General features: G+C 36.3%; 1 protein-coding gene across 14 annotated transcripts in view; it reads right to left on the reverse strand.

Annotated features, from left to right (window-relative positions):
- The window catches only part of SOX6 (SRY-box transcription factor 6), a 369,646-nt gene that overhangs the window by 58,350 nt on the left and 295,564 nt on the right, over positions 1 to 15,732 (reverse strand). For 13 of the 14 annotated variants that reach the window (XM_063158537.1, XM_063158541.1, XM_063158536.1 and 10 more), the window contains 3 exons: positions 6,963 to 7,112; positions 2,944 to 3,124; positions 179 to 369 (listed from right to left, as the gene is read on the reverse strand). In XM_063158537.1, coding sequence (XP_063014607.1) covers positions 179 to 369; positions 2,944 to 3,124; positions 6,963 to 7,112 — 522 coding nt within the window. The remainder of the gene's footprint in view (positions 1 to 178; positions 370 to 2,943; positions 3,125 to 6,962; positions 7,113 to 15,732) is intronic. The other variant, XM_063158543.1, reaches the window with a different exon arrangement.

Here is a 15,732-nt window from a genome sequence, read left to right on the forward strand (position 1 = left end):
GCTGCCATGCACACCTAGAGAAGTTTGCAGCACTGCACTGAGAAGTGACAAAGATGTGTTTAACATGAAATCAGAGAGGGCTAAAAGCTCTAAAAAGAATTTTCATACAAAAACAAGAAGCTATTTTGCAGGGAAGGGAAGAGTGAGTGACAGACTGTGTGGGAGTGGGAGACATTACCTTTTCATTCCTGCAGTTGTTTAGACCCATGTTATTCATGGAGGGCAATTTTCCATCCACACCATGAGGCTGCTGCTGCTGCTGCTGTTCCCTTTGGATTTGCTCTCTCATTTTTCGAGCCTCCTGAATGGCTTTCATTACTGTGTCCTGGTCCCCAAATAGGGCAGGTGAATTAAGACTGGAAAGGATATCTATAAAGAGAGAACACATTTTATTTAGGTAATTATCCAAACTGGAATCCAGGGTAAGAACTCTGCTCTCACACTCTTAGAGCTGCACCCAACCAACATCTGCAGGAGGAGTGGCAATTGTTATATGTTTGATGGCTGAATTACGCTACTGAAGTGATTGATAAACTCATGCACTTCTTTGGCTGTTAGAAATACAAACACTGAGGTCTTGGAATAGCCTGGTCTAGAGCTATCTGAGCATACTCATGGACTCAAATTTAAATATGTGTTTAAGACAACAGTATTCTGAAGCTTAAACTGGAAAACTTTTGAGGTGTTAAAATAATTAATGAAATGAACAAAGGAAAAAAATCTCATTTACAAGTCCATGAAACTCCATGTCAGTTCTTAGAATTTCTTTATAGAGAGAACTATCACTCTAGACATTTGCATTTCCATTTCAGAAAGGGCACTAACATTTACTTTTGGGGACAAAGATCATTATCACCATAACATGAGTATAAATCTCTAAATCAGTAGAGAAAAAAACAGTTTTCTTTCTATTGCTGTGAACATGAAGAAACTTTCAAACAAGCATCAAACTCAGCCAAGCATTCCTGTTACATCTCACAATGCATTCATGAAGATGAATGTCCCAGACAGTTTTAGTTTTGAGAGAAAAAGACAGCAATTATTTTGTGGCTGTTTCTTTTTACCTGCTCCTACATGGAAGTATTCTCTATACTACACATGGATAGATTGGCGCATATATATTCTAGCCTGGGAATTTTGAGCAATCTCAGTCTGTGTGTGACCTGTGCATCTGCCTGGCCAGCAAATGTCTTCTATAAAAGCTCTGAATTTGCCAGATTTGTGTACTTATTGACAGTCTACTACTAAAAAAATAAAATTAAAAAAAGGAAATAAAAATCCAACAAAACCAAAATCCAAAACAAAACAACAACCAAAAAACCCAAACAGACTAGTTTTGGAATTAACCTTCAAAGATCACTTTTATATTCTTTTCATTTCCCTGAAGTTCAGGTGAGCACAATACAGCAAATTCAATCTCTAAGGACCCTGAATTATGTTAAACTAAAAATTATTAAGGGTTTCTCACATTTTATCCTGGGAACCAAATGCCTAATTTAATACCATGGTAAGAAGGGATGCAGACTGTGATGTTTTCATCCTATCCCAACAAGTGATGGGACTGGTGATGTTTTCTATCTGAATGAAATACCTCTCTCCAAAATAAAACTAATGTTTCTGCTGAGGAAAATTTGCAATGTTCTGACCCATTTCAACCACTAAGTTCCATTCTGGACCCTAAAGAATTTGGGAACCATATTTGCATGATTTTTAAAGAGATTTAGATTCATAATCATGTACACACAGCAAAAGCTCCTACATGGCTTGCTGATTTTTGGTAATGTCTTCCTGTCTTTTTTTATACTTAAGGATTGAGACAAAATTTTTTTATGACTTTACATGAAAAATATTTATACCTTAAAATATTTATACCTTAGGCACTATTTGTCTTCTGTGCTCCTTTCTTTGGAATGGTCTATGACTTCAGATTGATATTTCACATTTTAATGTAAGATAATGCAGTGATAGTTGCAAATAAATTGACAGGTAAAGTATCTAGATAGTTGCAGAAAATATCTTTCAGAGATCATGATGTTCCCAAGTGTTTGGGAATGGAAAAAACCCCATAATTTTTATATATTTAATATATGTATTTAACATATCTATTCATTATTCACAAGTGTTTCTATATATTTTACAAGTACACTTGAGCTACAGATTGTGAATAAGTGGTCTGTAGTAAGTATTTAGTCACTGTTAAAATTTACTATTTGAACTTTAGGGCTGATCATCTACATTTTGCAGCTCTTGATTCTGTTTCTTGACTGGTTAAAGTAGTCTTCATACATAGTTTCAGACCAATTTCATTTCATCACTTAACAAGCTTAAAGAATCTTGAACACAGGTCAAAAATTCCCTACTTGCAACCATATGAATCAAGGAAATCCTGACAGACAGGTGAACAAATGAGAAAAATATGATCAAATAACAAAAGCATCATCAAATAATAGCATAAACTGTCTGGACTAATGCCTTTCATTCTCTACTTAAAAAAAAAAATCTATCTAGTATCTGGTTAGGCTCCATGTGTGTGCAAAGACAGTTTTTTATTTTCTTGATCCAAAATTCAAAATTTAAAAGTTAACTTTGTGTGTATACACCCAGTAGATGCCTTTAGGAGTGATATTCACCCAAACTTATTTTAAAGGTTTTATATACCAATCTTTATTTACTTATCTGTGTGTATTTGCATGCATTTCCTACATTATGTATTTCTTTCCTGTGTTTGTCACACACTGATACATCTCTTTGGACACTCTTATAAAACTTTGGCAATCAATCATTCTTTGAAAAGCTTCACTATGACTTTTTTTTTTTTTTTCAATTTTAAACAGAAACGTGCACCTAACTATCTACCTAATCCAGAACTAAGTGTGCTCAGGCTGGACTTTCATGCAGAAAACTTTTTTCTATTTTCTCCTTTTCCCAGGACAGATTAGTTACCTAAAGAGGATCCTCTTCCCAGGGACCCACTGAGCGGGCTGGGGATGCCACTCTTGCTCGTCACTGTCACTGGGCTGCTTTTGCTGGCTGGGAAGAGATTCTGCGTTGGAGATGTTGGGGATTTGACAGGTTCAGCTGTTTTGGGTCGGGCTGAGAGATTCAGTGGCTGAGCTGCTTCATCCTGCAAGAGTTGAATGCAAATAACTATTAGGAAAAGACAAATGAAGGCATCATTTGGCAAGCAGCAGTTACTTTACACCTCGAAGACAATGCCACATTCCACAGCAATAATAACAAAAGAAGCTAATTATCTGCCTCCTTTAAGATTCAACGAAAGGAAACCTCATTAATTTCTCTGTGTTATGCTTCTTATTTACATTAACTATGTGACTGGATCATTCTTTTTGCCAAATTAAAATTTGAATTAGCTCACATTACAGCTTAATTTCCTAATGTGTTTTCAGAGATCTAAATTAACCTAGGGCATTTACAAAGAATTATTTAAAATTTCCAGCAGCTCAGTAATGCTTTTGCACTGGTTCTATTTGAAAAGTTCCTGGCACTATAAAAATAAGTTATGTAGCTTATTTTTAAATGTATTAGAAACTAAGGAATCAGAAGTACTACTATGAAAGAATCATTTGGAAGCCCTGACAGCTCTTTGGCCCACATTTAGAGCTGCTGCTAGCTTATACATTCCATGCATCTAATTCAGAGTACATGTTTTGTTCAGTGAAATAATCTATGCTGGTCCCTCATAACAGGAGATAAGAATTTCACTGAATTCAAATTCCTTTACTTATTAGGGTAGTGACTACATACCACATGCATTTAAAATATATATTTTATTTTCTACCATTTAATTTTGCTAACTTTACGATATTTTGTTATTCAATTGTCAAAACTATTTTCCTCATAACTGCATTTCTGCTCCTTGTTCAATACTTCTGTATTATTCCCATATTCTGTACTTACTTCTGCTGAATTTAACCATTATTTTACCTGTATGTTTTATTTGCATTAATGCAAGGAATGTTTTTTAAGGGTGTGTAAATCTTTATAAGGTTTGATAGTTTTCATTTGCAAATGTGGAAGGAACTCTCTCTGACATATGTCTTTTTTCTGTGCTGTAGAATAGGTCCATCTAAAAATACTTCAACTCTTTGAAGAAGACTTATTCAAGCAATTAATTTCTTTGATAAGTACAAACATTTGCAGTGCAACCTTCTTCCCATTCTTTCAGCTTGTTCCTTTACTTAATACATTAAGCAAGACAGAGCACTTAGAAAACTGTGGAACAGTGATTTTCTGTCATTAAAGAGCCCAGTAAGACAGATCTCTCATTTAAAATATGCCCAGAGCAGAATTACACTGGATGTAAGAGATTGTTCGCATTTTAAAACACTGCACTGATCACTTGGAAGCTTAGAATTATGTCAAAATACAATAATACATCACATTATCTCATCTGCTCCATTCTCCTTACTGTCAAGCAAAGTACATGTGGTCACACACAATGGATTAAACATGAGAACATAATAAACAGGTATTTGTAATGCCATCCCATCACCAGCTTTAAACTTTTCCCATAAAACTGCGTGACACCTCAATTCTTCCTGGCCCCAGACTGTGCACAAACATCCACAGCCTTTCAGGGTCTAGGTGAAAGCAGAAGCTCAAAGGTACCAGGAACAGAGTCAATTTTGGTGCTTTGTGGCCACACTTACATGCGATCCCTTTCTTTGCACAGATACAAAGTGGCTTCCATAAACTTTTCCAAGAGTGCAGAGCCCCATTCAGACCATGAAGCTTGCAAGGCTCGGTACTGTGAACATGTGCACATATGAATCTATGCTACAGTGATCACTTTTTAAATACTTTTCCATCTAGTACTGATACGATAATGAAAGAACTCTAAACACTGCCAGAACTTGTTTGTTTGTATTATCTAGACAGCACTGTCATTTCTGCAAGGCAACCAAAAAAACTGGAAAACATTCTGGTCACTGAATTAACGAAAATCTACCATTACTTTTTGAAAGATCTGACTACCATAAAAGAATTGCATTAATTCTATAAATAATGCAAGTAGTTTATACAAGCTGCTTAAAACCAGGGAAAATATAGAGGGTTTGTTAAGCAATGCATGACCATCAAAACTGTCACGGCTAACAAATGTAACAATCTGCAGAGACTGAATATAGGTACTGCTTTCACACTAATAATTTCTTCATTAGCTACTGGTATTCGTCCACACAAAGCACTTGTAGTTCATCTTTAATATTCTGAATGCAGTAGTGTGCTTAATAAAAATAATCATAAAAATACTTCAATTTTATTAACATATACTTAAGTCCATTCAAGTTACATTATATAGGGAAACCCCCAATAATTTGCATGTGGTCAATTCTGTAATAGGACTCAGCTGGCCACAAACCTGGAACAGCACTGGCCTTGGTTCAAGAAGATATGTGCTTGAATTTAACCAGGGAAAATTTTACTCATACAGTAAAGGTTTGGTTTGGTGTAGGTCCATTTGGCTCGCTCACTGCCAGAAGTACTTTTTCACATTAAAGCAGTCAGTAGTATATTCTCAATGCCATAAATCACTGGTGTTAGGTATCACTATACTATGGCAACTTTGCTGGAACAGTTGGGCTTTGCTTTTGGTGGCTTCTGTATTGACCGTAGCAAACTCTGCATGCGCGGTAAATTTCCCTGACTGCTCCCAAACCTGGCGTTGGATTACAAGAGGTAAAATATTAGACTAACACACATCCACTGCTAAGTGAAGTGAACGCTTTGCTAAATAAATGTTAGATCTGGCCATAATGGAATAGTTTTTATTTATTGGTACTCTCAGCCTAGCAAAAAAAGTGTCATGGAAATTTATCAGCCCAGGCAGAAATATCTACTCACCCGCACTTTACCGCCATGACTGATGATAATGAAAAAACAAATGATATTTTACTCTCGTGTCAAAAAATGGGGAAAAAAAAAAAAAAGAAACCACCACCTCAAGTGAGTAAAATCTTCTCAGGCTGGTTTGAAGCTAAGGATTGTTTTCCTGTAAGGTGTCAGCAGCCAGCAAAAAAACCCCCCAACATATCCTCCCTCTCACCCCACAAAGGCACTAGATGCCACTTTTAGATTTATTTTAATTGTTCAGCATTTATACCTCTATCATTCAAATGGGTAAAACATCTGAATGTTGAGTTTTGTTTTGTTTTTTTTACAGTTTGCAGTAAACTGGTCCTTGAGCATGTTTTTCATTCTCATGAAATCCCCAACCACCCCGGGAGAGCACAGCAGGAGAAGCCAGGCAGTCGCACCCAAAGGCTGCTCCATGGGTTTCAGGGGGAGCACAGCACTCATTCCAGGCTCCTGGCAAATGCCATGTTGTAGCTGCCTGGTTCCAAGCTAGTGAGAATAAGCAGGCACAAGCACTCGGCAGTGGAGCAAAACCAGCGAGGAGCAGCGCGGTTGTCGGCAGCTGCGTGAAATCAGCAAAAGTCAAATCAATCTGCAGAGACACAATGTTTTCCCCAGAGCCCTGACTTACATATTATTTTTATAGGAGGCATTTCCAAAATTGTAGAATTAAATACAGCTAGAGATTTGTAAAATAATTAGAAGATCTACAGTCTTTCTCTTACCCTAACAATATAAGCCAGCACCACATTTTAAGATACTCAAGAGTTCAATGTGAAACAATTCGTGAAATGGATGCCATTTATGCGTGTTACCAGATTACAAACTGAAACTTGAAAATGTCACATTTTACTGATGAATCTGTTGTGCTGCCTCTGGTAGGAAGAGGGACGCCTGGTATTTTTGGAAACAAGTGAATTTTTTCTCTTCCCTTCTCTCTACTGATAATACAGCACTAAAATGGAACTTTTTATTTGAATATTGAAGAACTGTACCGTGGTTCAACTTCCAGCTGTAAAACAATTACAGAGATCATTTGCTTTTACTGTCCTTCTCAAACACCAGCTTTTTTCTTTACTGAAAAATACCTTAACTTGAGTTACCGGGCTGGTCCCTCTCTTCTCATTTTTCATCCCAGTGGGTGAAAGTGCCCCTGTTGTATTTGGTGGCTGTGGAGTAGATGGCATTTTGGCTCCAGGAGAAACTTGCATGCTTGCCAGCTGAGCTGCATACAGTTGCTGGAAGACAAGAAGATATACATATATTCCTGCAATATTCCTAAAGAAAGAAGCTGTAAATGCACTTTTCTTTTTTTTTTTTCTTTTTTTTTTCTTTTTTTTTTTTTTTTTAATTTTTCCACTGGTGTTTCTTCTCTTCAAGGAATTTTTTCAGCTCTTGTTTGTGGCTTCCCTTTCTGCTATTTGCAAAAAGAGAAAAAACAAAGTCTGGAAAACTCCCAAACACCAATATATTTTTTCTTCATTTGACTTTTGCTGATTTTTCTTGATTTTTTATTCCTTCTTGCTAATGATAGTCATGGTGTTGAGCAAAAAAATTACACTGTGCCTGAATATTAAAAACAAAATTGGTAAAATTATAAGGCTATTTATGAAAAGGAGGTATAAGCCCCTGTCAGAAATAATAATAATCCAGGTCTTTATGTTCTTAGCAAGAAATTAACCACTATTCCAGAAACTTTACTGCCACAAGAATGATTTCCTACCAAAAGGTAAAGTTAAAATAGCCAACAAGGTATGTCTCCATCTCTCTGTACAATGATATATGTTCTATAAGTACTAATAATGAACCTAGGCCTTAAAAGTTCCTGTAAATAGTGATGAAAGTCCAAAAAAATCTCCAGTGGAACTTTTCAAAAAGTTTAACTGAAACATAGATTTTATATTAAATAAACCATCCCAACCAATAAAAAGTGTTTACTGAACAAAACCAATTTGGTGCCATTTCTTTCCAGTGACCAAACTTAAACCCTCACCTTGAATTAGCATCATGAATAATTCTTCTGCCATGAACAGGGAAGACTCTAATCCCTCTTCTACACATAGATCTACATAAACTTTGCCTTATTAGTGAGAAAAAAGCCAGGTGGTTTGTATGTAATTTCCAACATTACTATCATTCAGATGGACAAATAAAAAAAATTACAGTAATCAAAAGCAGACCTTTCAGCACATGTAATTAAATGAAAGCTTAATAAAGAATAATTTGCAAGAGCCAGATGTGCTTATGTCATAATTGTTGCTTTCTTTGGAACAATTTTTCTAATGTAACAAGCCTCCACAGAAATGAAAGTTACACAATACTGTAAGTTCAGTGACTCAGTGGCGAGACAAACGCGGGAGGGAGGGGCAGAGTCACAGCTCAGGGTGACAAATGGAAACCACTGTTTGTTTGTTTGTTTGTTTGTTTGTTTGCACCCCTTCCCAGCGCCACACAGGAACTACAAAAGGATCACAGATTAATGTTTTGAAATTACTGGTGTTTAAATATTTTGGCTAAGGTACAAGGTTTTTTCCTAAGCTTGAAGGAAAAAGATTGAAAAGAGAAAAAAATCCCAGCTCTTGGTGAGGTCCTGGAACATGAAAATGAAGCCTTTCACACAACAGTGGAAGGTTTTTTTCCCCCCTACTAATATGATCTTATCCCTTTTAGAATATTCTTGAGGTAAACCGTTGCTTCCTTAATAGGATGAACTGCTTAAATGAGAGTAAAAAGCACATTTCACAAACTTTTGAAATCCTGCACACTCTCAGCTCAGGAATAATCAGGCACTACTCTATAAAAGAGATGACACAATAAACTTGTATGCGATTTAAAGACAAAAATCAACAATTATAAAGGCTTTCTCAGTATTTTGTGGTTTTTCTATAAACACTTTTCCATTTTTTTAACCAATTTAACTTCTTCTTCAACTATCTGAAGAAGTTTTTAACTTTAACTTCTTCTTCAACTATCTGAAGAAGAAGTTTTTAACTTTAACTTCTTCTTCAACTATCTGAAGAAGAGTACTTACACTTTACTAAAAGAAAACTAAAACTTTTGTACTTACAGTACTGTGCTGCACTTTCAAAAGTGTGAAAGGAATTCTGTGCAAAAATAAACTCATATTTATTAACTAAAATTCAAAAGAATTTCCTTCTCAGGTAAGCCACCAGGGCACAAAAATGTGGGGTATATATTATTCTTTCTACAGCACTCCATTTTTATAGAAGATAAAACTTGACTGTCAATTGTAGCAACTAAATTATGTGGTGGGTTGACCTAGGCTGGCTGCCAGCTGCCCAGCCAGCCACTCTCTGTCTCCCCCATTTCAGCAGGATGGGGGAGAAAATAAGACGGAAAAAGTCATGCGTCCAGATAAAGACAGGGACATCTCTTACCTGTTACCATCACAGGGAAAAAAAAAAAAAAAAAAAAAACCAAACAAAAAAAAGCCCACTTGTCTTCAGAAGAGTTTATTTATTCTAACTGACAATAGAGTTGCCTGGCAAATAACAGAGATAAATACTGAGGACCTATCCCTGCCTCTTCCCACTGAAAATTTCTTGAAGAGATATTTCAAGAACAATGCAAAGGCAGAGACACGACACCAGTCAGGGCAGGACTTGCTGGTCACCTGAGTGCCACCAGGACCAGCAACAGAAACACCCACAGCATGTGGAGGATTCACATCAGGAAAAGTGGGCTGTTCTAGAGACTATCTAGGAAACTGCTTGATTTTGGAAATGCAACCAGGAAAAGTAGAATAAAATTAGAATTTTTCACTACTCCCCTCCCAGGGTGTTGAGGGCTGTATTGGCTGTAGAGCAAGTCCTGTCAGGGAGAAATGCTTTTAAGGGAAGACAGACTAAAAGAAATTTTATCATTTACATAGCTGTATGTATACATAAATCATGACTGGCTTATTCCAAGGTCTTAGTACTGGCTTTAGCCTGGCATTTCTATAAACTTATTTTAAAACATAAAAGCAAATGTATAAATAAGTAACAGCAATTGGCTTTCTGCTTTGCTTAAAACAAAGCTGTTCTACAAGCAAGTACAAATACTGCAAGAATTCACACCAGCACTAGCAACATTGCTGTGTGGACTGGAAAGCTGTATAAGTTTTAAATACCAGTTTGTATGGGGAGCTAGCCAGTGTGGAAAAATATGTGCATGCCACCATTGCAGGGAAAAAAGGGGATATTTTTGCAAATACCACTGCTGTGGCTCAAAATGGCAATTTAGGACCTCACATTGAGATGGTCAGATTGTGAAGCTTTTATTTGCAAGATTGAGGAGAGGAATAAAACCCAAACATTGAATGAATGTTGACTGTTGGCTTTTAAAGCTCAAAAGCAAAAGCTTCAGTGGAATTTTTTCAACTGAGATTCTTACCTACAAAGTATTTCACATTAAAAACATTAAAATACCTTAAACACTGAAAGACATTTTGATCTATGCCTATCACATAAAGAGAAGAGCATTTCATAATCCTTATGCTAACCACTGACTCAGGAGGCTCTTGATTACAAATTAGATATTCAAAAACATCAAGTATTCTTGATTGTTTTAAGAAGCCTTAAAAATGTATAGCCTGGTTTTTATTTTTTTCTCAGAGGTCACAAAGTTAGATTCTTACAACCCAGTCCCCAGCACCTAAATAAAAGTAATGCTGGTTTTGAATTCCTCAGTGCTCCTGAAATAGTTAACAATTTTCAAGCCCAGTTTATTTAAGGTATATAAACAAGGATCCGGATTTGCAGTTTTCAGAACCAGGCTTCTTCTGATGTCAGATTTGACACCTAAGGGTGGGATTTTGAAATGCCACAAGTCTCAGGGCAATGGCAAGTCAAGTCTCACATTTATGCACCTCTGAACTTACAGGCTCATAGACTTAAGCGCTGTTACAAAAAATCTATTCCAGCTTTAATCAACTAAAAATCTGAGGGGAATTCATGACAGTTGGAGGTGACTATGAGTCTGAATGATGTTCATCTACTTTAAAAAAATTCAAACAGGTAGGAGAGAGCAGTACTCAGCATGTGCAAAGAACAGCACAAGCTCATGCTGATTTTTTTTTTACCTGGAAATGGCATAGTTCACATTAAGCCTTTGTTAGAGCTTAGAGCTATAACAAGTCAAGAAGAATTGAATAACAAACAAAAATAATAATTCTGTTGTGATGGTGATGGTGTTTTCTGCTTCAGAAATTTCCTACAGAATCTGATTAATTATTACGATTTCACTTTTCTTATAAGAAAGCGTCATCCACGATCTAGAATTTATCTAAAAAGCAATGAACTAATAATAAACCACCTTGACTGATCCAAGTGTTAAAACCTTTTCTAATGCCATCTAAGTTTCAAAATGCCTTTGTGAGATATTTTCATAACACAGAAGCATAATTGCCTTCACTGCCAGTATTCATTCATGCCTTGCCAGAAGAGACAAAGGCCTTAGGCTCACACATTGCTTTCAAAAGTTTCAACATTTTTTCATCTAGTTTTTTCAGCTATCTTTCAATAAGCTGAATTGAAAGATAGCTGAAAATCAAAACTATTTTATTAGCTCAAGCCCCTTTCCCTATAACTTTTCTCCTGCACATAGGTCTGTGACATTCCTGGGCACATTCTCTGCCAAATGAGACTGAGCATGGCAAATAAGAACAGAGCAAAGCTTTCTCTGCATCTGACGTTTTCCCTTTTTATTTGCAGCAGGAATATTCATATGTATCTCTCAGGCTCCATCGTATGTGTCTAAAATAATAAATAAGAGTTAAGGATTTTGAGAATCAAATGTTACAGAAGTGGCACATGGTAAGGAAAACAGAATGGGCCATAAAATCATAGAATCACTGAAGCTGAAACAACCTCTAAGATCACCAAGTCCAACCATCAGCCTGGCCCTGCCATGTTCACCCACTAAACCACATCCACATCATAACCCTTTTACCAGGGGCTTGTCAAGGACAGGCCCTAGGAAAAACTGGTTTTGAGAAGATACTTCAATAAAAAGTGATCAGCTGCTGCACAGAAGAGAGGGAGCTTCTTTAGATGTACAAGCTCAGGGAGGATATGGAGAGACCAGCTGCACTCACATGTATAGGAGCAGAAAGGCAAATGCTAGAGACATTTCAACTGACTCTGTGCTGAGGGAGCATTTGGTCACAGCCACAGGGATATAATTCAGATGTTATTTTTGCAGCAGAATTCTGAAGAAATGATAAGAAAGCCATGAGTGAAACATAGAGATAAGAAAGTGGCTGCAATACTCAGTGCAGCAGATAAAGTGTGGGTGATGAGGTGGTTTCTGGCCCAGAAAAATAAAATGCAATGGGTGTACTTGGAAGATGCATCACAAAGAATTTCAGAAGAAGATGGCTTCCTGGAAGCAGAAAGAAAGGATCTGTTCAAGAAACTTTCACCCTTTTACTTTCTTTTCTCAAGAAAAATGCTAAATTTTATGAACCCTGATTAATTCTGAAGTCTTCCATTACTAAAAATGGAAGCCCTATGTTACATCTTCAACAAATACATTTGCTACAGTAAATGAAACTGAACAATAAAGCTACTGAGAATCAAGTGAGAATCCTTATTTGTCAGCATTTTAAATGAATTGTGCAAAGCTGAAATATCTTATTTATAGAGATGAAAGTTCAGCTATTTAGACAATGAGTAATTTGGTTTCTAAAGATGAAAAACTCTAAGGAGTGACTGCAAGTGCTGTTGAAATCCTGCACTACAAGAGGTAATGCAGTTATTTTTTCCATAGTATATTTAGTAAGTAGCTTTGCAAAGCTATAATACCAGCGTTTTCCTTCCGAGTACATAACAACCAATAATAATACTTAGAACTATCTGATGACAAAGGATTTTTACAAGTTCACCAGAACCAGCAACATCTTTATTATTTCTATTACACATTTCTGAAAGGAAGCTACTGCAACAAAAAAAAATCACACCTTCAGTGGATTTTTTGTTTTTCATTATTGGTGTAGTGGTGTTTGAAAAAAAATAATGTCAAACAGATAAAGGAAAGAGAGTTTCAGTTTAAAAAAGTTTTTCTTTTGTTTGGAGGAAGAACAGACTAGTGTTCACGCCCATGTTTTGGGTGTCACAGATAATAACTATGGAAATAAACTTTAAGCGCTGACCTGAGCCCAGTGCAACTGGTATAACCCTCAGCAGTTCAGGAAAGGGAACCTCTTCAGAAAGCAGTGAAGAAGCATGAATATCCTATCCCAAAATTTCAGACATATCTTAATCTAAGAATTGCTTCTAAAGTAATGGTAATTGTACTCATTCCTTCCCATTTTTATATATAAATATAATTTTTTTATTAACATGTCTTTTGTACCAAATATGTTGTGTTTAACACTTCAGTTAAGTGCTCTACTACAGCACCAAGGTAAGAAATGGGATTATAAGCTTTTGTGTGTGTATATATATAAGAAGAAAAAAATCCCCACCACCTAAAAGGGTCTCTTTTCTCTTTAAGGTTCTTCCTATGTAGATGCTCACAATGAAAGGTGGCCCAACAGAAAACAAGATCCAGATTCACAAGACAGCCCAAGTAACCCATCAGCAGCTTAACCATGTGACAAACCCAGGGGCAACTCGAAGGCAGCTACAGCCTGTGGAGTCTGCCAAGGAGCCAGATGCCATCACCAGAAAAACACCTTCCAAGGCTCAGCATCTGTGTCCTAGCACAGCTCCACACAAAAGGAGGAAGAGAAGGAAAGGTGAACATAAAATTGGAAAGGAATTCTACGTATATATAAAGAAACACTTAGTTGAACTTAAAAATACAAAACTTGAAAAAACTCAACGATTTTGCTGAAAAAATCAAGATCCCTTCAAGACTGAATATTTTATGCCAAAAGTGTATATTTCCTTTTGTTTCTGTTACCTGTTAAACCAGTGTATATTATAAATTTATGATGATGAAATTTGGATGTCTCAGAAGCATTTCCTCAGTTTTTCTGAGGTAAAGTACAGTGAATTTTACAGACATTTTAGGACTGTGGGCCAGACTCTCATTTTCATATGTGCCACCACAAAGATAATAAATAGCTTAGTATTTAAGAACCAACAAGTATGCATCATCTTAACTCAGAATTTTATGCTGAATAACTGAGACTTATTTGGCTCTACATGGGTGTATCTGAAAAGGCATTGATCAAGCACAGCTACATGAAATTAGAATAAAAATTAGGGGAAAAGTGTCTAATTTAGAAGCATGATAAATAAAAATTAATAATTATTGAAAATACTTTTGTTTCTCTACAGAATCCAGTGTTATAAAGATGTGCATAGCTTGCTTGCAACAGCATTATTTTTTCTTTCCCTGTTTTCTCATGTCTGATGCATCCATAGTGGACATAACGTTCTGATTTTAAGCACCCATAGATCACTCTCCTGCAGAGTCTGCTCAGCATTACAGTGTGAATATTCTCTACATCTTCCCCCAATACACCAAATACCTCTGCAAAAAGGCATTGAGGTGCAACACAAACAGGCAGCTAATGAATTATCATAACTAATGTCATAATAACAAAGATTGTTGCCGTGATTATTTATGCGCTTGCTGACTAATGTGCTCTCCGATTTATTAAAACCCAATATGTGCAAACAAACTAACTGTATTTGTGAAAATACAAATAATACATTTTGTAGTCACAGGCGAAGTTAGAGGCGTTCAGTTTTCCCTTTATATTCAACTGTGCATTGAAAAACATTCTTTCTTACCTAAATCATGATTTTACCAGTTATTCATTTTCATTCACTTCAGAGCTTTTGGCTTGTTTGTTGTTCTTTTTTTATTTTTTTTTAACTATTAACACCAGTAATTTCAGCGTCTATCAGTTGCTATTGTGTATTATGTCAAGGGAAATTTTTATGTGGCCCTAAATTCCCCTCAGTTCCTGTCTCCTTAGCAGAGACAAATGTCTGTATGGCTTCAATCTCAAGCAGCAAAGTAACAGTTACCTAATTTCACCACTGAGTGTCTGCCGGTCCCAACTCCTTTCACTGACCACAAATTCTTTGTACTGGTTCAGAAAAAGAAAAATCACTCTCATCTCTCCTGCTGCCCTGCTGTGGCTAATGGCCAGCCCAAACAGAAAATAAAAGAATCTCTCCACATTTCAGATACTGCAGCATGTATTGTTGTAGTACTGCAAAATAACAGCTTTATTTTGTTAAAAGGGTCTAACTTTAAGTGGACCATGGAATATTTATGGCTCTCAGTAGTCCTTTGAAAGAGTTATCTTATGTTTTTATGCCGATCATGGGTCAGAGGTTCAAATCAGCACTTCTTTCTGTCACTCCTTATATGTTTTACTATAATTTACAGCTCAGCAAGAGGACTCATAAAACAAAAGTGTCTATTTTACTTCAGCAACTAATTCTAGCTAATCAAAGCTTTCCAGCAAAACAACTCAGCATGAAACTCTGCGTGGAAAATATGCAGAGAACAAAGCGTTTTGTCAAATAACACATCTCATGATGTAAACACATATGTCTCTTATAGGAAATTTTATCGCTTCCACATTATCGGCACACAAAAGGAGCATTCTTGTTGCAGACCTGGTGTGACTGTGGAGCCATCGTCATTGGAAACAAGAGCCTGATTAGGTTCCCACACAGATATGAATAGATTTTCTTTTTTTAGTGTAATGCTGCCTTTCTTATTTCTTAAACAGACTAGTAATTGTGGCTGTAAAAACAGTGGATTGTGTTTGGACGACATTTGTTTCTTCATATTTTTTTTAGCTACCCAATGACACCAATTATCCCATATGGTTGTCCTCCTCTGGAAAGTCTGAGTTAATCCACAGCTGTGAAGATGAAGACGCAC

This window comes from Melospiza melodia, chromosome 6, assembly GCF_035770615.1.
Source record: "Melospiza melodia melodia isolate bMelMel2 chromosome 6, bMelMel2.pri, whole genome shotgun sequence".
NCBI classification, from domain to species: Eukaryota; Metazoa; Chordata; class Aves; order Passeriformes; family Passerellidae; genus Melospiza; species Melospiza melodia.